The 26,358-nt window shown below is 41.9% G+C and overlaps 2 protein-coding genes across 2 annotated transcripts; both read right to left on the bottom strand.

Moving 5' to 3' along the window:
* Nucleotides 1–2,565: 2,565 nt before the first annotated feature.
* Nucleotides 2,566–6,727, bottom strand: LOC108695557 (gastrula zinc finger protein XlCGF8.2DB-like). The gene is made up of 3 exons (XM_018224142.2): nucleotides 6,568–6,727; nucleotides 5,352–5,484; nucleotides 2,566–4,120 (listed from the first exon to the last, which is right to left on the bottom strand). The coding sequence occupies exons 2-3, from the start codon at nucleotides 5,365–5,367 to the stop codon at nucleotides 3,072–3,074; spliced, it is 1,065 nt and encodes a 354-aa protein (XP_018079631.1). The 5' UTR covers nucleotides 5,368–5,484; nucleotides 6,568–6,727; the 3' UTR covers nucleotides 2,566–3,071.
* A 10,004-nt stretch (nucleotides 6,728–16,731) lies between these two features.
* Nucleotides 16,732–22,961, bottom strand: LOC108695573 (oocyte zinc finger protein XlCOF15-like). The gene is given in 4 exon segments (XM_041568217.1): nucleotides 16,732–17,392; nucleotides 17,394–17,442; nucleotides 17,445–18,242; nucleotides 22,506–22,961. Coding segments are annotated over 3 exon segments (807 nt in total). The 5' UTR covers nucleotides 18,124–18,242; nucleotides 22,506–22,961; the 3' UTR covers nucleotides 16,732–17,313.
* Nucleotides 22,962–26,358: the final 3,397 nt, after the last annotated feature.

Below are 26,358 nucleotides of genomic sequence, written 5' to 3'. Positions count from 1 at the left end.
AGTCTGAGAAAATCAGAAATAGGGGCTGGTCTAAAACTGAACTAAGCTCTCTTAGAACCCGGGGGTGTTTGCCATCTGGCCCTGGCGCCTTGTTTACATAAATTTTTATTAAAGCTTTATGAACCATATCCTGAGTCAGCCACTGACTAGATTGAGCTGAACCATTAGTGCAGTTATAAAGTGAGCCTGGGAACTCAGACCCTCTATTGTATACACTGAAGCAAAGAACTGATTTCGCACATTTGCCTTTTCTGTATCTGTTACAACCATACTGGTACCATTATTTAACGGAGCAACACTCTCAAACTGCATTGTTTTACTATTAATATATTTAAAAAAAACATTTTGGGGTCAGTCTTAGCCTTTGCCACAATGTGCTCCTAGATTTCTATCTTCGTTTTTCCAGATTGCGGCTTTCCAACATTTATTACAGTGTTTATAGTCATTAAATGCAGCTTCTGTCCCCACAGACTTGTAGTTATTAAATGCCTTTCTCTTCTTTCCTATTAACTTCTTCTTGATGCTTCTACATTTATTTGTTAAGGGAATAAATTGAGAACAGTAATGATATAACATCATTCAAAATGACAACCATTTCTGTTCTGTTTTTTTAGATGAAAACATAATGTCCCAATCTATGCTTTGAATGGCAGCCCTCAAGGCACTAAAATTAGCTTTTCTAAAATTCATGGTTTTTGTTGCCACAGTGTAAATTTGTTTTTTGCACCACACATTAAATTAGATCATATTATGGTCACTATTACCCAGGGGTTCAATTACATTCTGGGTAGTTAGAACATTCATGGAGTTAACCCCTTTTCGTACTGTGGCCCATTCACTTTAGGCCACTTATGCCCCGTCAAACTCTAGGTGAAGCACAAGGCTACTCTTTCTAACTTATCTGTCTAACACATGTTCCTAGAATGTGCTGTAATATATGCTTTTTTACAGCTGTTTAACCTCATTCAGGGGGTCCCTATTCCCTAATTTTTACTAAAGCATTGGTTCCCTTAGGGCCTGAAGACTTTAATAGGGCTTGTCGAACCCAGGCTCCTCAGCAGATATCCACCTCAGTCAGAAGATGGAGACTAAAGAGGAACAACTGGGGCTTCTCAATCACTTTATTAAAGGAGACATTGAGGATAAATGAACCCCCCTAATCTTTTAGGCAATAATGAATAATATATGGTGCTGGTTTTACTTTGGATGAAAATGAACATTATCTTCAAATTGATTGGAGCTCCCTATAGATACTCTCTAGTCCCTGTCTGTGTTTCAAATGAGGGGTGGGCCTGTTGTAATGGTCCCTGCCAGAAGCAAAGTAGGAGAGGGGCAGCGAATCATAGCCCTGCAGGCACACAAGCACAGACAGGCTCCCCTGCACAGCCTGGGAAAGGAGGCAGCAGCAAGTGCAATGGGTATTCCATTAACCGTTGGGCTGTTGACTTTCAGTTGAGCCAAAAACATGCTATTAGCATTCTAAAAATATCTCAGAAACCACTAAAATAGTAAACTGCTCAGAGAAATACCCTGAGTAGGTTTGCATCAAATCATTTTTTGGGTTTAGATTCCCTTTAAGATTCCAAGTCATAACATAAGTTAAACCTATGAATACCTGCAGTTGCATTTGTGGATGAAATTATTGCGTTTATATAAAATAGAGCCTGTATAACTGAGAGAATAGAAAGGGAACCTAACAAAGATCCCTCCAGCTTTAGATAAAGCCCTATGGGATAACAGCCTGACCTGGGCCTCACTCATCTCTTCCATTCCTTATAATCCTTATATTTGTCTCCTTATGGGATCAATACCCCCCTAACTCAGTGCAACACTCCCTGCTGAGCCTTAAGATTATATAATATCATATATCTCTGTTCAGAATGGATATGATGCTGCTGCACAGGAATTAGAAAGAGAGAGACAGAATCCCAAGCTTCATTGTAACACGGTGCTCAGAATAGCAGAAAAAGGTCAATATGCCCTTTAAGATATTTGGGGTTGGAATGAGTGACAGTTTAGAGAAGGAATGTCATAGGCATCAATTGTTGCCAATTATAATTTATACATAGGAAAAATATAAGAACGTTTTCTTTATGGAAGGAAAATATTTTCACTCTGCTCGCGTCTTTAATCTTTTGCACTCAACATTTAGGGGCATATTTATCAAGGGTCGAATTTCTAATTGAAAAAACTTCGAACTTCAAACAAAATTCGAATTCAAAAAGACCAACCGAAAGTAAGTCAAAGTTTTTTTTTGGTCGAATAGGTTTGTTTTCGATCAAATAGATAATAGATAAATAAATAGATAATTCGGCTGAATTCGGATTGTACGAATCGAAGGAATAGCGCATTTGTTCCCAAAAAAAACTTTTCCACCAATTGACTCCAAATAGTTTCTAGGAGGTCCCCCATAGACTAAAACAGCAATTCGGCAGGTTTTAGATGTCGAATCTTTAAAGAGACAGTACATGATCATTTTCGATATTCAATTTTTTTTCAAATTCTAATAGAATTTGAACTATTCCCTAGTCGAAGTACACAAAAGATAGCTTGAAATTTGATTTTTCTTTTTTCATTCTAAAATTCACCTCGACCATTGATAAATCTGCCCCTTAAAGAATGGCTCATGGGTTAAAATTCATTGAGAACTTAACTGTAAACATGAATATGGGTATAAATGCCATATTTAATATGCTAAGCTTGTTACACCAGCCTAAAGGTTCAGCACCTCTATAGGGTGTAGGGATGTGATAATTTATACACCCTCACATAATATTGGCAGGCACATTTAGGTTTTAGACCTAAAAGATGTTGTTGTTTTAATATACAGAATTAAGAAGTAGAATGAGTATCATTAGCTGCCAGGGATATCACTAGAACACAGTTCATCTTCCCCTCACCCCCATAGTAAATGAGTCCAATGAAGTCCATTGATGATGGGATAGCAGATGATGTTCCTGATTACAAATGTGCCAATCTCATGTGTCCCAGTCGGAGTACAGACAAAGGACGTTCACATCTGTGAATTCCATGTAAGCAAAGAGCTGTTCCCTGTAAATGTAAACTCTCTGTCATTTATATCGTTTGTTCCTTCCCCCTATGTGGCGCTGAAGATGGGCTTTGAGGTCGCTCTTCTTTTGGAAGCTTTTCTCACACTCGCTGCAGTCATACGGCTTCTCCCCTGTGTGAATGAGCTGGTGATGGTGGAACTGCTGTTTCCATCTGAACTGTTTCCCACATTCGGAACATGTGAAAGGTTTAACTTCAGCGTGAATAAGGTTATGTTTATCCAAATTGATTTTGTACCGGAAGGATTTGCCGCACTCAGTGCAGTCGTACGGTTTCTCCCCGGTGTGGATCATCTGGTGCCTCTTGAGGTGCTTCTGTGAGCGGAAGGACTTCTCACACTCTGTGCATGGGAAGGTTCTCCCCGTGTGAGTATTGAGATGATAATTGAGATCAGTTTTCCAGCGGAAGCTTTTCCCACACTCACTACAGACAAACGGCTTTTCCCCGCTGTGACTCAACTGGTGACCAATGAGACCGTTTCTCTGTTTAAACCGTTTCCCGCACTCTGCGCATGTGAAAGCTTTAATCTCAGTGTGAATTAAATAATGTGATTTCAGGTGCTGTTTAAGTTGGAACGATTTCCCACACTCTGTGCACTCGTGTAGTTTCACCCCAATGTGAGTCATTTGGTGCTTCTCCAGTCTCTCCCTTGAGGTAAAACACTTCTCACACTCGGCACATGGGAAAGTCTGCGGATGATCTTTGGAGCTGCTCTTTTCTATAACGGTTTCTGCATTTCCAATGCCATTGAAAGGCTTCTCTGTTGTGTGAATCAGAAAATGGACACTGAGGTGATGCTCATCCATGTAGATTTGCCCACACTGACCACAAGTAAATCCCTTCTCTCCTATTTGATCCTGATCCGATGTTCTGCCAAATTCATTGCTGGAAACGGGCTCCTTGGGTGAACGAGTTTGGTTGTGATTCTTTTCAATCTCCATAAAGACTTCTCCTCTGGTTTTGCTCATCTTTGAGATCTCAGATCCATATGGAACCAAACGATATTTGGAAACCACAGATCCCCATCTTTTCTCCATTCCCGGCCACTTTTCTTAAAAAAAAACCCAGTAAGAATCAATTAAGGTTTTCGAAATCTACATTGACATGTAGCTGGGGAAAGGTCTATAACTGCAAGTTTTCTTCAGTGAGGGCTAAAGGAATATGTTTACTGTATATAACAAACTGGGACAGAAGAGGTTGGCTACATCGGAAATTTTTGTGAAATATTTGCAACTAAATTATTTTCAGGTGCAATTTGCAATGGCGGGCAGAGAGCGAAAAAGCTTCCTGGGGTTCCAAAGCCACTTTATCTGTTTGCCCCAGAAAAAACACATTAGCGTCTTTGCAGGTTCTGCCTAAATTAAAGGAGAACTCAACCCCCCAATTAAAAAAAGGCCTAAAATGTTTGGCCTTGACTGTTAGCTGACTAGGGAATGCATCAAATAAACAATTTTAGGATTTGGCCGAATCCTTCACAAAACATTTGGACACATACTGAACCAAAGAAAAGGAGGGAAAGAAAATGCTGTGCTTTGTGTGTTGTTAAAACATTTTTTACATCTTTGTGATGAAAAGTCACATGTATTTTATGATTTGGTTTGGGCAGGTACTTGGATTCGGCCGAATATGAATCCTGCATGAAATAGGCCCAATCCGAACTGAATCTTGGATTCGGTGCATCCCTAGTTCTCACACACATTCTGGGGCAGATTTATCAAGGGTCGAATTTCGAAGTGAAAAAACGTCGAAATTCGACCATCGAAGTCAAAGGTTTTTTCTGCTAAATTGAAATCGTACGATCGTACGATTTTACAAAAAATCCTTTGACTTCTCAAAACTTAGCCAATGGCTCATATAGGTTATAGGAGGTTCCCCCATAGGCTAAACAACAATTCGGCAGGTTTATGGTGGCGAAGTGTCGAAGTTTTTTAAAGAGACAGTACTTCGATTTTCAATGGTCGAATTTGTGAAGTATTTTCAATTCGAATCAAAGTCGAATTTGACCTATTTGATGGTCGAAGTACCCAAAAGTTACTTCGAAATTTGAAGTTTTTTAATTCGAAAATTCACTTCGACCCTTAGTAAATGGGCCCCTCTGTGTCTGTGCTTTTCAGTTGCTGGAAAATAATTTCTGAGCAAATGTGTAAAGTATTATTTTACTGGATGCCCCAGTGCAGGAGCTGAGTACAGGGGCACCAACATAGTCACACTAGGCACAATACTAAGCACTAATAGCATAGCACCAATATTCTGTGTACAGCAAAGCATTATGGGAAACTTACTGATACGGAGCTCCATTACATTCTTTTTTCTGGAAACAGGAAGATCTCGAACATTTTAAGGAGTAGAATTTCTGTACAACCGGTAACAATTATACACAGATTATCCTTTGTGACTCCTTCAGGATCTGCAATACTGTCAGACATAAAGAATACATGTATATTATTATTATTCTTATTATTATTATTAACTCCATCCATCCCTTTATTATAATCTAATATCCTTATCAATTACAGTAGGGGGTACATTATCCCTTATAATACATGAGTGATACTCAGAGTTCCCTGTATAACTCAGCCTGCAGCCTTGTGTCTTTATATGGTCACAGAACAACCCCTCAGTGACTTCTAATATCCTTATCATTTACAGTAGGGGGTACATTATCCCTTATAATACATGAGTGATACTCAGAGTTCCCTGTATAACTCAGCCTGCAGCCTTGTGCCTTTATATGGTCACAGAACAACCCCTCAGTGACTTCTAATATCCTTATCATTTACAGTAGGGGGTACATTATCCCTTATAATACATGAGTGATACTCAGAGTTCCCTGTATAACTCAGCCTGCAGCCTTGTGCCTTTATATGGTCACAGAACAACCCCTCAGTGACTTCTAATATCCTTATCATTTACAGTAGGGGGTACATTATCCCTTATAATACATGAGTGATACTCAGAGTTCCCTGTATAACTCAGCCTGCAGCCTTGTGCCTTTATATGGTCACAGAACAACCCCTCAGTGACTTCTAATATCCTTATCATTTACAGTAGGGGGTACATTATCCCTTATAATACATGAGTGATGCTCAGAGTTCCCTGTATAACTCAGCCTGCAGCCTTGTGCCTTTATATGGTCACAGAACAACCCCTCAGTGACTTCTAATATCCTTATCATTTACAGTAGGGGGTACATTATCCCTTATAATACATGAGTGATACTCAGAGTTCCCTGTATAACTCAGCCTGCAGCCTTGTGCCTTTATATGGTCACAGAACAACCCCTCGGTGACTTCTAATATCCTTATCATTTACAGTAGGGGGTACATGGGGGATATGATTAAGTGCAGGAGATGCTGGTGGATGTGTCAGTGCTATTTGCACGCACACGTGTGTAAGAGTTATCATGTGACACACACTTCACCTCACAGTTCTATTCTGCACAGTTTTACACCAATGACTCCCATTATTTCTTTATGTTGGTCACTGCTGGTTCCTCACCGTCCAACTTGAGCTGCTTCTTTCCTCTCTCCTCCCTTTGTTCCCTCAGTCTCCCCTTCAGCTGTGACAGTTGCACCCACATTCCTCCTGCTTCTGCCCTCAGCTCTGTCTTCTTCCTCTTCCTCCTCCTCCTCCTCCTCAGACTTCACAGAAGTAACATATGCCCCGCCCCCACACACTGAGACAATGTTCAGATAACGTTCCTCTCATTGAGAACCACAACACACACTGTATTTCCCTGAACTTCAGTGATTGGCTGAGAAGCAACAGCTTATGCAGCTCTCTATTGGCTGCTAGTGATCAGCCCGCCCTCTGGGTAGTGATGATTGGTTATTCTGGTTGCACAAGGATTGGCTAGTGTGCTGAGGGGAAGATGAAATGAGGAAACGTGAGGTGGGAAGTGGGAGGGAAAGTGCAGTTGTGTAATGGGACAGGGGGAGGGGCTGAGAGACAGACAGGGATGGAGGGAAGTTTTGTATCAGATGCTGGAGCTGCTCAGCTGACACTTGTGTCTCAGGAAAGAGAAGGGACAGAGCAGGGAGGAGAATTCCTTATAATTCCTCTGTATTTCCCTTATACACAGACACACGTGAGAGGAGGAGACAAAGTGACTGAAAAATGCTGCACAGAAAGGTATAAATGTGAGTTTTAAGTGAGTTTTAATGTGTCTGTAAAATGGGGAGGGAGTGGTAATTAATTATATCAGCCTCTAGTCCAGGGGTCACTAACCTTTACTATCAAAAGAGCCATTTTGCCCCTCTCCCACTAAAGAAAAATAGTCTGGAGCCGCAAAACATAACACAGCTTATAAACTTTTTTAACCTTTTTTTAATTTTAACTGTTACAATAACAGAATACAACAAATAGAAGTGCATTGTGTATATGCAGGGCTACTTTGAAATAAATTAAACACTGAATAGCCCTATTAAATGTTAGTGTTCTCATCTTTTTAATGTGACTTCTGTTTCTGAAGCTCCATGCTGATCTTCCTTCTCTTGTCTCGAGTGTGTGACCGCGGTAAGGACCATGATGAATTATCTTGCTGTGGCTCAGTCTTGCCTGTCACTCCTGGGACGTCTATACAGCCCTTGTCCCGGCTGGCGAATGCCTGAGTGTGCTTACTGCGGTCCCACACTCCAGAAGCCACCAGCAGGTGCGAGGGCTGTAAATACAACCTGACAGGCAAAGCCGCAAGACTGAGCCGCAGCAAGCAGGATGAAGAGCCGCATGCGGCTCTAGAGCCGCAGGTACCCCTGCTCTAGTCAGTGAAGGAGTAAAAGAAAAGAGATGAGTTGTAATACACACCCTCACCACTAGAGGGAGCTGGGGAATCTGGGGTATAAAAGGGAGGAGTCACACCAGGGCGGGGTCTGTTTCCAGCCATCATCAGGCACAGATAGGTCAGTGTCTCCTGTAGTACAAGCACGAGGGGCTCTAGCTGGCCAGGGCTATTAGTATCACTAGTGTGACGAGGAGTAAGAGGCTTAGGAGCCGTGGTTCAGTCACAGATACAAACAAGTGTTACTGAAAGGACCAGTGAGGAGAACCAGAGCCAGGGGAGGAAAATTCCAGAAAAGACAGAGGGACACTGAGGGAATGTTGGACTGTCACGTGTGGAAAGTCCTGTCTGGGCCGAGGGACATGGAGCTCACACAGCGCTGCCGGGCCCCCCTTCATGCCCGGGCCCGGTACACTTGTCCCCCCTGTCCCCCCCTGATGGCGGCCCTGCACACACACACACACACACACACACACACACACACACACACACACACACACACACACACACACACACATACATATATATATATATATATATATACACACATATACACACACATATACACAGAGATATATATATATACACACACATATATATATATATATATACACACATATACACAGATACATATATATATATATACACACACATATACACAGAGATATATATATAGTGAATAAAGTACCCCCTCTTGTAAAATATAAGGATATTATAAGTTACTGAGGAGTTTCATGACCATATAAAAGTACGAGGCCGAAGGCCGAGTTATACAGGTCATGGAACTCTGAGGTAACTTCTAATATCCTTATATTTTACAACTGGGGGTACTTTATTTATTATAATACACAAATTTTAGTGAGTCATGTGACAGAAATGACATCACTACTCACCGTTTATAACTGGTGACATCACTACTCACCGTTTATAAGGATATAATTTACAAGATATTCATGGCTTTTGTGTATTATATACACACACATATATATACATATACACATATATATATATATATATATATATATATATATACACATATACACAGATACATATATATATATATATATATATACACACACACATACACAGATACATATATATATATATACACACATATACACAGAGATATATATATATACACACACACAGGGCCGCCATTAGAAATCACGGGGCCCCGTACAACAAAATTTTTGGGGCCCCCTGGGCCCCGCCCACACTGACGACCAAGCTCCACCCCATTTCCCGCCCACTCCACATCGCAGTTAAAAGACCACACAGACATCAGCGCTAAAAAAGTAACCCCCCCCCCCCCACAAGTTGTAAAAAGCTATTGATGGTCAGGGCCCCCTTATAAAAAATTGGGGCCCCAAAAAAAAAAATTTAAAATTTTTTTAAAAAAAACATTGGTGGCAGGGGCCCCCTTATAAGTTAAAAAAAAACTTGGGGCCCCAACAAAAAAAATGTAAAAAAAACTAAAAAATAAACAAACATTGGTGGCAGGGGCCCCCTTATAAGTTAAAACAAATTGGGGCCCCAATAAAAATTTGAAAAAAAAAAAAAAACTGGTGGCAGGGGCCCCCTTACAAGTTAAAAAAATTTAGGGCCACCAAAAAGAAAAGAAATTTTTTTTTAAAAAAAAAAAAAAAAAACAATGGTGGCAAGGGGCACCTTACGAGTTAAAAAAAAAATTGGGGCCCCAAAAAAACATGTTTTAAAAAAAAAGATTGGTTGCAGGGGCCTATAGAATATTAAAATAATACATTGGTGGCCAGGGGATTAAAAAAAAAAAAAATACACAAACTGGTGATCAGTAGAATTGAACTCATGGCTTCAGGACTTCAACTTCGCCTCCTTTCGTGACTTCGGGTCTTTTCACCGCTTCAGGACTTCAATTTCGGCTGTTTTCGTGACTTCGGGTCTTTGCGCTGCTTCAGGACTTCGGCTGTTTTCGTGACTTCGGGTCTTTTCGGCGATTCGTGACTTCAGCTTTTTCCGTGACTTCGGGTCTTTTCGGCGCATCGGCTTCGGCTTTTCGGCACTTCCACATTCGGCAACACAGAGGCAAGACGTACGGCTCGGGCACTCGTAAGGGGGGCCGGATCTTCAAAAAATGCAGCGCTGCCGGGCCCCCCTTCATGCCCGGGCCCGGTACACTTGTCCCCCCTGTCCCCCCCTGATGGCGGCCCTGCACACACACACACACACACACACACACACACACACACACACACACACACACACACACACACACACAAACACATATATATATATATATATACACACAGATACATATAAATACACACAGGTTTCAGAAACTTACCCTATAGGGCAGCACTAATCCACCCATAAATGTTATGCTAAAGTGCAGGGTAAGAGTCAGTCGTCTTTCACTGGGTAAGTCTTATGTGTTTGTACCAGTTATATGTACCAGCCCTACTTCTTTCATAAACCCCCTTCTCACTTGCCTTGGTTTATGTTTATAGGGGGGACCAGGTCCGGACTGAGAATTAAAATAGGCCCTGGTATTTTAGGTACACAGAGGCCCAAACAGCCCACATAGAGGCCCAATCAGCCCACATAGAGGCCTTAACAGCCCCCGCCAGCCCACTAAATACTGACTTTCTATGGGACCTTATAGCAGCCCCTCTGGCATTTGCCAGAACCCACAGATTGCCAGTCCGGGCCTGGGGGGGACGCACTAAGGGAACTTGAGGTGCCCCTTTGTACAGAAGTTATCCTTCATTAATGAATGTCTCCATCAGTATCCACCAGCTTACAATGATAAAATATTGTAGGGGACTGGTAAATTAACTTCCCCTTTAATTGTATAGTCCCCTAAGGTGTGGCCATCTGAGTGGGCGTTGGTATAAATGGGGGTCCTTAACAATGGGGGTCCTTAGCCTGAGAAAGGAAGTAAGCCCCTACTCCCGGGGTATATCATCTATATAGTTATATAGTATAGTATACCTATCTTTAGTTTGGCCACTAGTTGGCACTATGTTATAATACAGTGAAACCTCAATTATACATCCCCTGATTTAAAAATTTTCCTTATTTCATTGTTTTAGTGGTCCCACCTATATATTATGCAAAATAAATTTCCCTGATTTTACACCATTTCCGGTCTTCTGAAAAACATAAAATGGGGATTCTAATGTATAAGCTGAGCACATATTTCTCATGGTCCATTTTGTAGTATCCCTTACCTGAGCAGGCAGGAAGGCTCTCGTGGAGCCCAGGTAGGTCCGACCTACTTAGTGGAAAACTATACTCTTTAATAGGTCACTCTATCAGTGGCAGACTCATTAAAGTTATTTATCTGATCAGCCTGAAGCTCCTGAAGTTGGTGGTTTTACATTTGAAATTGTGAGTGACCCCCCAAAAAATTCAAAAATACCAATTCAAACCTTAGTAAATCTGCCCCTTAATTTTCCTAATGACATCGGTAAAACATGAGGCCTACACTCCCACCCCATGTAAATACTTATTTTAGATTTAGAATGGCAATCAAGGATTTAAGCAACGGTTGTGTTGGTTTGTGTTGGGCTCACGGCATTGTTGTGAACAAGCTCGAGGGGTCATGTATGAATCATGTCTCAGATGCAGGACACACATTTTCAGGTTTAGTCAACACTGTTACATCTATTGACAAAGGGGAATCCTGGAGCTAACACCACCTCAGGACCAGGCAGTAGCTCCAGGGCTCCCACTATCCATGCCATTTCCATATTAGAAGAAAAATCTATTTTTTAATTTATTCTATCCTAAACTTTTGTTCTTTGTTGGTGACATTTGTGACTCTGAAGATGAAAAGTCAGCCCAGTGCGGTCCTTGAAACTTTGCCTGCAGTCAGTACAGACATAAGGTTTCTCTCCCGTGCGAAGCCGAGGATGTTGGGTGAGGCCATATTTTAGTAGAAAACGTTTCCCACACTCACTACAGTCAAATGGCTTCTCCCCCATGTGTCTCTGAAGATGGAGGCTGAGTTGGACCTTAGTTATAAAGCTTTTCCTACAATCTGTGCAGACAAATGGCTTCTCCCCACTTTGTACACTGGAAAGTCTCTCCTGTATGGATATTAAGATGAAGGTCTAAACCCTTCCTGCTCCTGTAGTTTTTCACACACTCAGTGCAAATGAATGGTTTCACTCCTGTTTGAGTATAAAGGTGGGATCTGAGTGCATATTTTTTGCTAAAGCTTTTCCCACACTCAGTACAGACAAATGGTTTCTCTCCTGTGTGACTCAGAAGATGATATTGGAGAACATCTCTGGACCTGAAGCCTCTTCCACATTGATTGCAGACAAATGGTTTCTCTCCAGCATGAATAAATGGTTTCCTCCCAGTATGAAGCCATTTGTGAGCTGTTAGGATCTTCCTGCGTGAAAAACATTTCCCACATTTAGAACAGACAAACCTTCTCCCCGCGTGAATTTTCTGGTGGATGAGAAGGTCCCCACTGCTACAAAATCTCCTCTCACATTTGAGCAGATAAAAGGTTTTATAGCACTGGCTTTATTGATGTGTGCAGACCTTTTACTAGTGGTGGTTTTATTCTTGAATTAAAGTCTTTATGTTTTTGATCCTTTGTCTTCTTCAACACTTGTTTCTTAGTGTTAGGGTAAATTTTTGATTTGTTATGAGAAGTAGAATCCTTGCTTGTGGGGAATTTTTGGGCCTTCTGAGTTGGTTACTTCTGGTTGGATGGTCTGGCTAGTTCAGTATATGAAGATGGCACCTTTGCTGTGTAAGTTTGGGTTTTGCTGAAGTTCTGTAGAACATCTTGACTTTTACTAAATCCATCTCTTCTCTGTTTCATCTTTGTGATCTCTGATCCATATGGGACTAAGCAATATTCCGCAGCACTAAGCCCATTCTTCTCGGTATCATACCAGTTTTCTAATAAAATGAGAAAAATATTTGTGACTAAAATGAGGTTGGAGGCAATGAGTAAGGACTTAAAAATATTACTGTGGGAAATGGGCAGATCCGATGTCCACGCTGGTGGCTAATTTACCCTATATTCAGCAAGGATCCTGCATGGTGGCCCCTACGGCAAAAGTGGAGCATAAGTAATGTAAAACGGTTTTGTGGCTGAATTATACATAGTTTATGTGTTATCTGCTGTGCAAAGTGGCCCTATGCCAGTTACTCTTCAATACACCTGCTCTTCCTGTAACGGGGTGCAAATCGCTGAGTTTCCTGGGGCCACGGGATAGATCTGCACCCAATCAGCATGTATCTAATAATCATTTCTAGGGGGCCACCTGGCCAGTATTTTTCTCCATAAAAGGTGACAGGTAAATGATAAGGATATTAGAAGTCACTGAGGGGTTGTTCTGGGACCATATAAAGGCACAAGGCTGCAGGCTGAGTTATACAGGGAACTCTGAGTATCACTCATGTATTATAAGGGATAATGTACCCCCTACTGTAAATGATAAGGATATTAGAAGTCACTGAGGGGTTGTTCTGTGACCATATAAAGGCACAAGGCTGCAGGCTGAGTTATACAGGGAACTCTGAGTATCACTCATGTATTATAAGGGATAATGTACCCCTACTGTAAATGATAAGGATATTAGAAGTCACTGAGGGGTTGTTCTGTGACCATATAAAGACACAAGGCTGCAGGCTGAGTTATACAGGGAACTCTGAGTATCACTCATGTATTATAAGGGATAATGTACCCCCTACTGTAAATGATAAGGATATTAGAAGTCACTGAGGGGTTGTTCTGTGACCATATAAAGACACAAGGCTGCAGGCTGAGTTATACAGGGAACTCTGAGTATCACTCATGTATTATAAGGGATAATGTACCCCCTACTGTAAATGATAAGGATATTAGAAGTCACTGAGGGGTTGTTCTGTGACCATATGAAGGCACAAGGCTGCAGGCTGAGTTATACAGGGAACTCTGAGTATCACTCATGTATTATAAGGGATAATGTACCCCTACTGTAAATGATAAGGATATTAGAAGTCACTGAGGGGTTGTTCTGTGACCATATAAAGGCACAAGGCTGCAGGCTGAGTTATACAGGGAACTCTGAGTATCACTCATGTATTATAAGGGATAATGTACCCCCTACTGTAAATGATAAGGATATTAGAAGTCACTGAGGGGTTGTTCTGTGACCATATAAAGGCACAAGGCTGGGTATTATGTATATGTAAAGGGAAAGGCAGTGTACCCATTACCAATAACAGTAGGTAAAATTTACTGGTCATTTATTTTACGAACATCTTGTAAATTGGAGATAATGTATTTATTAAATGTGTGTAAGGACATCAAGCTGTTTGGATGTGGATCACACAACAAGCACCAAGGATGCAAATGAAGTTATTGATTCAGTTCAAAGTGCATCCGATATGTCACGTGTGCCACCAGAAGTATAATTATCCAATCAACCTTCCTGTCCTGATGTGTCACGCCGTAAACGAGAGGCGTCTTCCACTTTTTCAAAGAGAAAGAAAAGTTCACTGACATTAAAAGATTCTGGTTTAACTTTCCTTAAATCACTTCTGCCTTCTTTAAAATGATGAGCAAAAGAAGAGAGGAATAAAGTGGTGCACAGGCAAACCATGGCTCTGAATCAACAACCACAACCTCCAGTTCAGGTTCCCTCATCTCCTAGACCCCCTTCTAATTTCTGGTATAACCAACCGTCTACATCGTACACCCTCCTAATTACCCTGCAAATAATTCATTTACAGAACTGTCATTTTGAAACTAGTTTCTGCTGGGAATGCTGTCACTATTATAAACTCGCACTACGTTTACATTTAATATTTGTACTTTTATATTTCTGTACTGAAATCTGCATTGGCCCTTTGTTTGCGCTTAGAAATTGTTATTTATGTTATGGTTCCAGTTTTGCACTTGAAAAAATAAAGAAATTTCCACATCCCCATTGTTTAGTTACACTAAGGGCAAAACCATAAGAGACACATTATGCCCAGCAGAAGTATACCCCCCGAAACATCGAGGTACCCAAAGATTTCTAGGAGAACCTAAAAAGTATGCCTTTGTGTTGTAAACAGCATGATGTATGCATGCAGTTAAATAGCTTAATCACACTCAATTTGCGCTGTGATAAGTAAATCTTGCTTGTTTTTGGAAAACTCAATAAAAATGTTGAAAAGAGAACCTAAAAAGGGCACTTTTGCTTGTATGGGGTGTATTTGCTGCTCCTCGATTATTAAAGGGGAACCTGTGCGACACCCGACACAAGGCACCCCAATAAAAATTAAACATTATGCTACTTGCAATACAGAAAATGTAATATACCTACTAAAATGCCCAATGCGGCAAGGGGTATATAGGCCAGACAAGAACTAGGATTAAAGAACATAGGGGAAACATCCGAAATTTTAAACAAGGAACTCCTTCAGATACTGTGTCCAAACGGAATTTTTGGAGACCCTCACATTCCGTTTGGACACAGTAATTTTGATTTTGCACCTTGGGACTGAGGTGAACTGTCCCCAATTTTTTTAACTTGTAAGGGGGCCCCTGCCACTTTTTTTTTTTGTTCAAAAAACTTTTTTTTTTTTTAATTTTTTTGGGGCCCCAATTTGTTTTTAATTTATAAGGGGGCCCCTGCCACCAATGTTTTTTTTTTCTGTTTTTTTTTACATTTTCATTTTGTTGGGGCCCCAAGTTTTTTTTAACTTATAAGGGTGCCCTGACCATCAATAGCTTTTTATAACTTGTGTGTGGGGGGGTTTTTACTTTTTTAGCGCTGATGTCTGTGTGGTCTTTTAACTGCGATGTGGAGTGGGCGGCATATGGGGTGGAGCTTGGTCGTCAGTGTGGGCGGGGCCCAGGGGGCCCCAAAAGTTTTGTTGTACGGGGCCCGGTGATTTCTAATGGCGGCCCTGGGTGCATCACACTAAGTGGAACAATGGACTGATTGGACAATGATGGACTTTGCACAACTCCCTAAGGGGAGGTCTTTTACACTATTTCTGTAGAAATGGTTTTTCTTCATGTGTAAAATATAACACTTGATAAAGGGCCTTGAGCCCGAAACATGTCATGGCAATAAAGCACAATTAGCAGCAAGCACTGCATTCCTGGCTGTTTCTCTAGGTAACTCCAATTTCAATTGATTAAAGGTGGCCATACACGGATAGATCCGCTCGTTTGGCGATGTCGCCAAACGAGCGGATCTACCTCCGATATGCCCACCTTGAGGTGGGCAATATCGGGCTGATCCGATCGTGGGCCCTAGGGCCCAACGATCGGATCCTTCACGTTCGCAAACAGGCGGTCGAATCGCGGGACCGCATCAACGAACAGATGCGGCCGCGATCCGACGGGATTTTTAACCCCATCTGATCGAGATCTGGCCGATCTCGATCGGGGAAGCCCGCCGGGGGCCCCCATACACGGGCCAATAAGCTGCCGACTCGGTCTGTCGGCAGCTTTTATCAGCCCGTGTATGGCCACCTTTACTCTACACCTGAGGTGGGGGTGTACACTGAGATAGAAGAAGCCTATTAAACCTCTCTCCCAGAGCAATGCAGTCACTTCTATAGTGTGGCAACTTGCGGATTTTACTGAACGTTACCTCTTGCGCCAGACTTGCCTTCGCCAACTCAGACCAGGCAAAGTGCAATAGCGTAGATAGGGCTTGTGTCAAAAAAAAGTTGAACATTTTTTCTAAGTCCCAAAAAACACTGGTGTCTTTTACTTTTTTAAGGGTGATGGGCTGAAAAAGATTGTAATTTTTTTTGGGGGTACCCTCTTCCCCTCTACATTTCCTAACATATGCCACCTAAACTAGAGTCCTGCGCGGGTCCATTTTTTGGGACCCGAACCGTACCCGCAACCCGCACCCGCATTCTTACCCGCTTGGACCCGACCCGCAAATACCTTCTCTGCAACCCGGACCCGCGACCCGCTGACCATCAAGAATCAGGAAGTGCTGACATTATAAACCGGAAGTGACATCATCGGAAGTAGAGAGTAGAGAGTCTGGAGGAGAAATAAGTGACTGTATCTCTTCCCTTGTATGTTCTGGTGGAGGAGATGAAACCTACTACTTGAGAAACTTCATTCTGAGAAAGGTTTCTCCCCTGTATTATATGCTGTTGTTGAATGATGGACTTGGTTTCTCTTCATGAAAATTCTCTTCATGGACAGATTCTCCAGTGTGTGAATTCTCTGGTGGTTGGTAAGGAATCTCTCTGAACATAGAACATTTCGTGTATAGAATATGTTTCAATGCTGTGCGAGTTGTGTTGGTTGAGTTGAACGTGTTCTTCAAACGTATCCTCATAACTGAATTGTTTCCACACTCCTGAACATGTGAAAGGTTTCTCTCGATTGTGGGTTCTTAGGTGTGAAGTAAAATTATTGCTTGTAGAGAAATGTCTCCCACATTCGTGGGAAAGGTTTCTGCCCTGTATGAATTGTATGTTGTTGTTGAAGGATGGACTTTGTAGAGTCAGGTTTCTCAAATTATCTTCATGGACAGATTCTCCAGTGTGTGAATTCTCTGGTGGTTGGTAAGGAATCTCTCTGAACACAGAACTCACACATTCCGTGTATGGAAAATGTTTCAATGCCGTGTGAGTTGTGTTGGTCGAGTTGAACGTTTCTCTTGAAAGCTTTAACCACAATCTGAACACGGAAAAGTATTTTCTTCTGTGTGAACTTGAACGTGTCCTTCAAACTTCTAAGTGAATTGTTTCCACACTCCACTACATGTGAAAGGTTTCTCTCAATTGTGGGTTCTTAGGTGTGAAGTAAAATTATTGCTTGTAGAGAAACGTCTCCCACATTCAGTACAAGTGAAAGGTTTCTCCCCTGTATGAATTGTGTGATGTCTGGTGAGGTCGACCTTTAAACGAAAACTTTTCCCACATTCTGAGCAAGAAAATGGTTTCTCCCCTGTGTGAATTTTAAAGCGGTTGTGCAGGTTACTGTTCTGGGAGAAGCTTTTCCCACATTCTGTACATACGTGTGGTTTTACTCCTGTGTGAATATTCAGGTGGATGACTAGATGATCCTTTGCAGGGAATTGTTTCCCACATTCAGTACATACATAAGGTTTCTCCCCTGTGTGAATTGCCTGGTGTTTTTTAAGAGTATGTTTTAGCCTGAAACTTCTGCCACATTCTGTGCACTTGAATGGTTTCTCCCCGGTGTGAATGCTCTGGTGAGCTTTAACGGAGCTTTTTGACCAGAATCTTTTCCCACACTTTAGGCATGGGAAACTTTGAGTCACTAAGCGAAGTTCCTTCTGGAAGTTTGAACTGTCCATTGCGCTAAAGATTTTCCTAAGTCTAATACAGATTTTTCTTATTGGAAGACTTCTTGTTTTTATCTGGAAATTGTTAACTTTTGGTTCTTTTAACTCTCTTCTTTATTTCAAGCAAGTATCTAAAAAGGGAAATAAAAGTAATTCAGATTTTTTTATCCAATATAACTCAAATTAAGTAAGTGGTTATTTCCTTATTCCAGAAAATTGGCAGTCCTGCCCTGCTTTATGGCAGCTGAGATTCTAGCTATCTGTATAACAGAACATTCTGTCCCAGTGGCTGCACAGATCCTATCTGATCCCCATTGTAAGCAGCAGTCCTGTCCTGCTTTATGGCAGCTGAGATTCTAGCTATCTGTATAACAGAACATTCTGTCTCAGTGGCTGCACAGATCCTATCTGATCCCCATTGTAAGCAGCAGTCCTGCCCTGCTTTATGGCAGCTGAGATTCTAGCTATCTGTATAACAGAACATTCTGTCCCAGTGGCTGCACAGATCCTATCTGATCCCCATTGTAAGCAGCAGTCCTGTCCTGCTTTATGGCAGCTGAGATTCTAGCTATCTGTATAACAGAGCATTCTGTCCCAGTGGTTTGCTGATTATTCAATTCTGATGCTAATTGCACTGGTTTCTGTGCTGCCATGTAGTAATTATGTGTATTAATTACTAATCAGCCTTATATTGTGACATTTCTATTCTATGTGTACTGTATATTGTGAGTGGCTCCCTAAGCTCAGTAAGTGACAGCAGCACAGAGCATGTGAATCAGTGAATCAGCACAAAAGAAGATGGGGAGCTACTGGGGCATCTTTGGAGACACAGATCTTTACTGCTAAAGGGCTGTGGTTGCCTTGGGCTGGTACAGAAGCACAAAACATCATGTACAACATTTCTAGCTACTTCTTTAGTTAGGCTTTACTTCTCCTTTAAACACCACACCCAGACATAGCAATGCTATATAAAAAGGAGGTGTTAAATCACTAAAGTCCACTATTGCAGGTACATTAGTCCTTGATAAACATACACCCATGTGCATTCTAACAACCCACAAGACAACTAATTTAGCTTAATTGTGTCAAAAAAAAACATTCCCTTCACTTTTTTTAATGGACTTTTAAATTTTTAAACTTGCACCCAAAAAGGACAGACCATCTAGATTTCATATTCAGCAAGTGTTCTCTTAGTTTTTTGTATAACTAACACGCAAAAAAATCTGGTTTTCATTTCAAAATCTTGTTAATTGTTTGGGCATCACAATAACCCACATCGACTAATGTAGTTATAGGACCTGTTATCCAGAATGCTCTGGACCCGGAGTTTTTCAGATAATGGATATTTCTATCATTGGGATCTTCAGACATTAAATCTACTAGAAAATCATGTAACATATATAGTAGCAGTAAGTCAGGCTGAAAAAGACACACATCCATCAAGTTCAACCTTAAGTCTATATATAACCTGCGTATCTGCCAGTTGATCCAGAGGAAGGTGAAAACCCATCTGAAGTCTCTCCAATTTGCCTCAAATTCCTTCCTGACTCCAAAATGGCAATGGGACCAGTCCCTGGATCAACTTGTACTATGAGCTCTCTCCCATATCCCTGTATTCCCTCACTTGCTAAACACCATCCAACCCCTTCTTATACCTATCTAATGTATCAGCCTGTACCCCTGATTCACTTCCCAGCTCTCCCTGTAACACCCCTTTCCCTCCTCTAATCTCATTGGCTCCCTCCTGTCTGCTGGGAGGAGCTACTGGTGAATAAAGCATCCGACCCTTCCTTGTACCTATCTAATGTATCAGCCTGTACCCCTGACTCACTTCCCAGCTCTCCCTGTAACACCCCTTTCCCTCCTCTAATCTCATTGGCTCCCTCCTGTCTGCTGGGAGGAGCTACTGGTGAATAAAGCATCCGACCCTTCCTTGTACCTATCTAATGTATCAGCCTGTACCCCTGATTCACTTCCCAGCTCTCCCTGTAACACCCCTTTCCCTCCTCTAATCTCATTGGCTCCCTCCTGTCTGCTGGGAGGAGCTACTGGTGAATAAAGCATCCGACCCTTCCTTATACCTATCTAATGTATCAGCCTGTACCCCTGATTCACTTCCCAGCTCTCCCTGTAACACCCCTTTCCCTCCTCTAATCTCATTGGCTCCCTCCTGTCTGCTGGGAGGAGCTACTGGTGAATAAAGCATCCGACCCTTCCTTGTACCTATCTAATGTATCAGCCTGTAGCCCTGATTCACTTCCCAGCTCTCCCTGTAACACCCCTTTCCCTCCTCTAATCTCATTGGCTCCCTCCTGTCTGCTGGGAGGAGCTACTGGTGAATAAAGCATCCGACCCTTCCTTATACCTATCTAATGTATCAGCCTGTACCCCTGATTCACTTCCCAGCTCTCCCTGTAACACCCCTTTCCCTCCTCTAATCTCATTGGCTCCCTCCTGTCTGCTGGGAGGAGCTACTGGTGAATAAAGCATCCGACCCTTCCTTGTACCTATCTAATGTATCAGCCTGTACCCCTGATTCACTTCCCAGCTCTCCCTGTAACACCCCTTTCCCTCCTCTAATCTCATTGGCTCCCTCCTGTCTGCTGGGAGGAGCTACTGGTGAATAAAGCATCCGACCCTTCCTTGTACCTATCTAATGTATCAGCCTGTACCCCTGATTCACTTCCCAGCTCTCCCTGTAACACCCCTTTCCCTCCTCTAATCTCATTGGCTCCCTCCTGTCTGCTGGGAGGAGCTACTGGTGAATAAAGCATCCGACCCTTCCTTGTACCTATCTAATGTATCAGCCTGTACCCCTGATTCACTTCCCAGCTCTCCCTGTAACACCCCTTTCCCTCCTCTAATCTCATTGGCTCCCTCCTGTCTGCTGGGAGGAGATACTGGTGAATAAAGCATCTGACCCTTACTTGTACCTATCTAATGTATCAGCCTGTAGCCCTGATTCACTTCCCAGCTCTCCCTGTAACACCCCTTTCCCTCCTCTAATCTCATTGGCTCCCTCCTGTCTGCTGGGAGGAGCTACTGGTGAATAAAGCATCCGACCCTTCCTTATACCTATCTAATGTATCAGCCTGTACAATTGATTCAGGGACACAATTCCACATCTTCACAGCTCTCACTGTAACAAACCCCTTCCGAATGTAACATTAAATAAAGCCAATAGGCTGGTTTTGCCTCCAATAAGGATTAATTATATCTTATTTGGGATCAAGTACAAGCGACTGTTTTATTATTACACAGAAAAAACAGAAATCATTTTTAAAAAATTTGGATAAAATGGAGTCTATTGGAGATGGCCTTTCCGTAATTCAGAGCTTTCTGGATAATGGGTTGTTGGATGACAGATCCCATTCCTGTATATGTGTGTGTAACATTCATCATACACAACAATCCCAACAAGCATTTCCTTATCTGGACCCACTTTCCAGTCATATCTCAAATGTCTCTTATAGGAATATATCTGTAGGATTGTTAATAATTTGCGATTTCAAGGGTAAATTCCCCGTTTAATTAAAATTAAAAATGTCATCTTTACAATTTTGCTCATTGATCCGCCCATCACACCTTTGAATTAACTGTTAGTATGACGTACAGAGGGATATTCTGGGACAATTTGCAATTGGTTTTCATTTTTTATTATTTGTGTTCTTTGACTTATTTAGCTTTTTATTCAGCAGCTCTCCAGTTTGTCATTTCAGTAATGTGGTTGCTAGGGTCCAAATTCCCCTAGCAACCATGCATTGATTTGAAGAAGAGACTGGAATATGAATAGGAGAGGCCTGAATAGTAGCAATAGCTTGTCAGAGAGCGTGTGAGAGTGAGTGAGTGAGTGAGTGAGAGTGAGTGAGTGAGTGTGAGGAATACACAGTGTGAGTGTGAGTGAGAGGAATACACAGTGTGAGTGAGTGTGTGAGTGTGTGAGTGAGTGGAATACACAGTGTGAGTGTGAGTGAGAGGAATACACAGTGTGAGTGAGTGTGTGAGTGTGTGAGTGAGAGGAATACACAGTGTGAGTGTGAGTGAGAGGAATACACAGTGTGAGTGAGTGGAATACACAGTGTGAGTGAGTGAGAGGAACACACAGTGTGAGTGAGTGAGTGGAATACACAGTGTGAGTGAGTGTGAGTGAGTGAGAGGAATACACAGTGTGAGTGTGAGTGAGAGGAATACACAGTGTGAGTGAGAGGAATACACAGTGTGAGTGTGAGTGTGAGTGAGAGGAATACACAGTGTGAGTGTGAGTGTGAGTGAGAGGAATACACAGTGTGTGTGTCAGTGTGAGATGAACACAAAGTGCAGAGGTGAGTCCAGAGAGAAATCTCACAGGTCCCTCTCTATAAGCCCCTGTCTGTCATTCACTACTTACTTCTTACCTGCAGTCTCTCCTCATCCACTCACACACAACTTGCTATTCCTCCTCCTGTCACGTGACTTTCCTCCTGTCATATGACTTTCCTCCTGTCATGTGACTTTCCTGCTCTCACGTGACTTTCCTCCTCCCATGTGACTTTCCTCCTGTCATGTGACTTTCCTCCTCTCACATGACTTTCCTCTTGTCACATGACTTTCCTCCTGTCATGTGACTTTCCTGCTCTCACGTGACTTTCCTCCTCCCATGTGACTTTCCTCCTCTCACATGACTTTCCTCCTCCCATGTGACTTTCCTCCTGGAGCCTGCAGGGTCCTAGTGCTCTCTGCTCCAATCCCAACCCTCCAAGAGAACCAGTGCACAGAGCAGAACAATCACACTTATATGTGATGTCATCAATTCAGTATATCGCTGAGTGAGGTTTTAGTTTATTTTGGTTTTATTTTGTTTTTTTGTTATTTCCTTCCCTTTTATTTTAAATGCTTTCTTATCTATTTTCCTTTGGAATCTTTGGGGCAGATTCCCTAAAGGGCGAAGTGACTAACACTAATGAAAATCCGCCAGCGTGACATCATTTCGGAACTTCGCTGATTCCCTAATGGGCGCAGGCGTCACATCTCTAGCGAAGGAGATAGACGGTAGCATTTAGGGTTGCCACCTTTTTAAAAAATGGGCGAGGCTGTGATGTCACGGGGCGGCATAGCGCTGTCACTGGGGGCGTGGCCATGACATCAAGGGGCGGGCCAGAGTCGTGGATCGTGGAACAGGTAAGTATTTTTTAGCTATAGACGGAAGAAAAGGGTGGGCTGAGGGTGCATCTGAGGCAGGCTGGGAGCAGTTTGAATGGTGATCACAAATTTACAGGCAGCTACATTGCCGGTAAATTTGTAATACTGGCCCAGGCCTGGGCTGGTATTTTACCGGCCAGGCCGGTGAAATACTGGCCAGGTGGCAACCTTAGTAGCATTGCTTCACATTATAACGCCAGGCGAATTTGCGCTCAGGTGAACGGACGTAACTCCTCAAATTCACTAAGATGCGGATTTTACTGACCGTTACCTCATTCACCAGACTTGCCTTTAACAGCTCACACCAAGTGAAGTGCAATGGAGTAGATAGGACTTCCCAAAAAACGCTGGCGTCTTTTCCTTTATTCTGAGTGAGAGGCTGCAAAAGATCATACATTATTTTAGGGTACCCGGCTTCCCCCCTACATTTCCTATCATATGGCACATAAACTACACAGTGGGCTCAAATGTAGGGCAATATAACAACTCTATTTCTTTTATTAAGCTTCCCTGGACTTGTGTAATGTAATGTATTTGCTGTAATATATATATAAAAACCACAGATGCGATGTACTCTTAGAGTTCCAGTGCTGGAGTCCAATAGAGAGAGAGGAGAATGAGTTCAATCGATTGATGGGTTGACTACACACCACCCTACTTGACCGTTTCCAAATCGATTATCTAAAACTGCTTTTGCTTCAAAGTATCAAATCAATAATATATGCAGAGATCCGCCAAAGTGCGTTTCGCAAAATTAGCTTTCTCAAGGCGAATGGCGGCTATTCGGGTGATTCGTGATTTAAATCACTTCTGAGTTTGGTGAAATGTGGAGGAAAGACATTCAGTTCTCTCATGGGAATCTCTTTAGCACATTAATTTACGTAGCTGAGTCTTAGAAAGCCGGGACTACCCACTGCTCCAGCGGGACCTATCCAACTCTCCTACATCATCAGATTCTCCTACATTACCCTTAGGGTTTCCACCTGGCCAGTATTTTACCGGCCTAACCGGTAAAAATTATGGTTGACCCCAATGTTATTAATAGGGAAAAAATCTAAATATACAGGAATTTTTTTCCAAAAAAGGTGGCAACCCTAATTACCCTACTCCCATTTAACGCTCTAATGTTCTAATGTTGCTGTATTCTTACTTTTAACATTTGTGTTTTCATGCCAATATACTTCTTCTGACATGGGCATTCCACCCAATAAATGACTCCCTGGGTTTTGCAGTTCATGTATCTATTAGCCATGTGTTTTTTACCAAATCTATCTCCGAATGAGAAAATCTTGAGTAGTTTGTCACACATATTACACTCCCCACAGGGGAAGGACCCACAATTTTTCATTGTTTTGCGACATGAAGTTTAAAAATGGCTTCTTGTCAACATGTCTTTTAAGTTAGGGCTTCTCCTATAACTTATTGCCATAATTTATTGCAAAATAGTGCCCAGGGTGTCCTCTTCCAGGAGTATAGGCCAATGCTTATTCAGAATATCTTGTATCTGGGAACTATTAGGGGCAAATTCACCAAGGGTCGAATATCGAGGGTTAATTAACCCTCGATATTCGACTGGGAATTAAAATCCTTCGAATATCGAAGTCGAAGGATTTTAGCGCAAATAGTTTGATCGTTCGATCGAAGGAATAATCCTTCAATTGAACGATTAAATCCAACGATCGAAGGATTATCCTTCGACCAAAAAACTTAGGCAAGCCTATGGGGACCTTCCCCATAGGTTAACATTGAGTTCGGTAGGTTTTAGATGGCGAACTAGGGGGTCGAAGTTTTTTCTTAAAGAGACAATACTTCGACTATCGAATAGTCGAACGATTTTTAGTTCGAATCCTTCAATTCAAAGTCGTAGTCTAAGGTCAAAGTAGCCCATTCGATGGCCGAAGTAGCCCAAAAAACACTTAAATTCGAAGTTTTTTAACTTCGAATCCTTCACTCGAGCTTAGTGAATTGGCCCCTTAGTATTGGAAGTGGAACGTGTGAACTGTATTATTCGTTTCTTGTACCTTATCTTTGGTTGTCAGTATAGATTGTCACATATTTCCTAAGCCTGGTAACCACCAAAATAATGCCAAAGATACCACCCCCATAGCTTGACTAAATACAGACATCAAAATCTACACGGAATGAAATGTTACACGGTACAGTGAATTATTTGCAGCTTTATTTAGAAATAAAATCGACACCGTAACAATCATGACAGGACAGAACCCCTGTAGCTTTAATAATTGATTGTCCCAACAGGAAGACAACCAACCCCACCCTGACTATTGTACCACAGATAAACAGAACCTCTTGGGGACTGAATAGGGAATATATAGATGGGGTGAAACCATTATTTGCATATCAATGTATTTGCTTTTCGCTCATTTGTTCCACGTGTGGGTTTAACTGTTGAATGTAAAATCCTACAGGAGAAGGTAGAATTTGGCTCCAGGCATGTGGTTATTTTAGAAGTTTTATTTATCATCGACACAGAGAATGATAATATCACAAAAAAATGTTGACATTGTTCATGTGTATTTTTGCCTTGTACAAAATGGACTGGTTACTGACTATAGAAGACTAGAAATTCTCACCCTTCTGCACTCATTAAATGTACCTCATGTTCCTTTGTGTATTCTTCTTAAACTAATTGTATCAAGTATTCATGAACTTATTAAACCAAGAATGTGCAATGTAATTCGATTTTTATCAAATTATGCTTTTGTGCTACTCTCAGAAAGAACCTCATTCAAAACCTTCATTAATCTTGGCCTCCCATTCAGTTAAATAACTAATGCACTGAAGAGTCCAGTGTATGACACAGCAACACTCGCGTGGAAATTTCAATTAAAAAGCCTTTATTGGAACATGTGGCTTCTGATCGGGAACATACAACATTCCAGGCTTAATCTTGGCCCTTTATCAAGCCAACAGGACAACCTGCTTTGGCAAAAAGTCTCATCTTGGCATCACCATGTCTTGGGCCAAAAACTCTGTTGCAATGGAATGTGCACATAGACTCAATTCGTGGATTGCAAAAAGTGGAGGAAAGGGTCAGGTTTTGGTATC

The sequence above is a fragment of the Xenopus laevis genome, chromosome 6S (genome assembly GCF_017654675.1).
Source record: "Xenopus laevis strain J_2021 chromosome 6S, Xenopus_laevis_v10.1, whole genome shotgun sequence".
Lineage (NCBI taxonomy): Eukaryota > Metazoa > Chordata > Amphibia > Anura > Pipidae > Xenopus > Xenopus laevis.
This window is presented reverse-complemented; position numbering and strand designations above follow the sequence as displayed.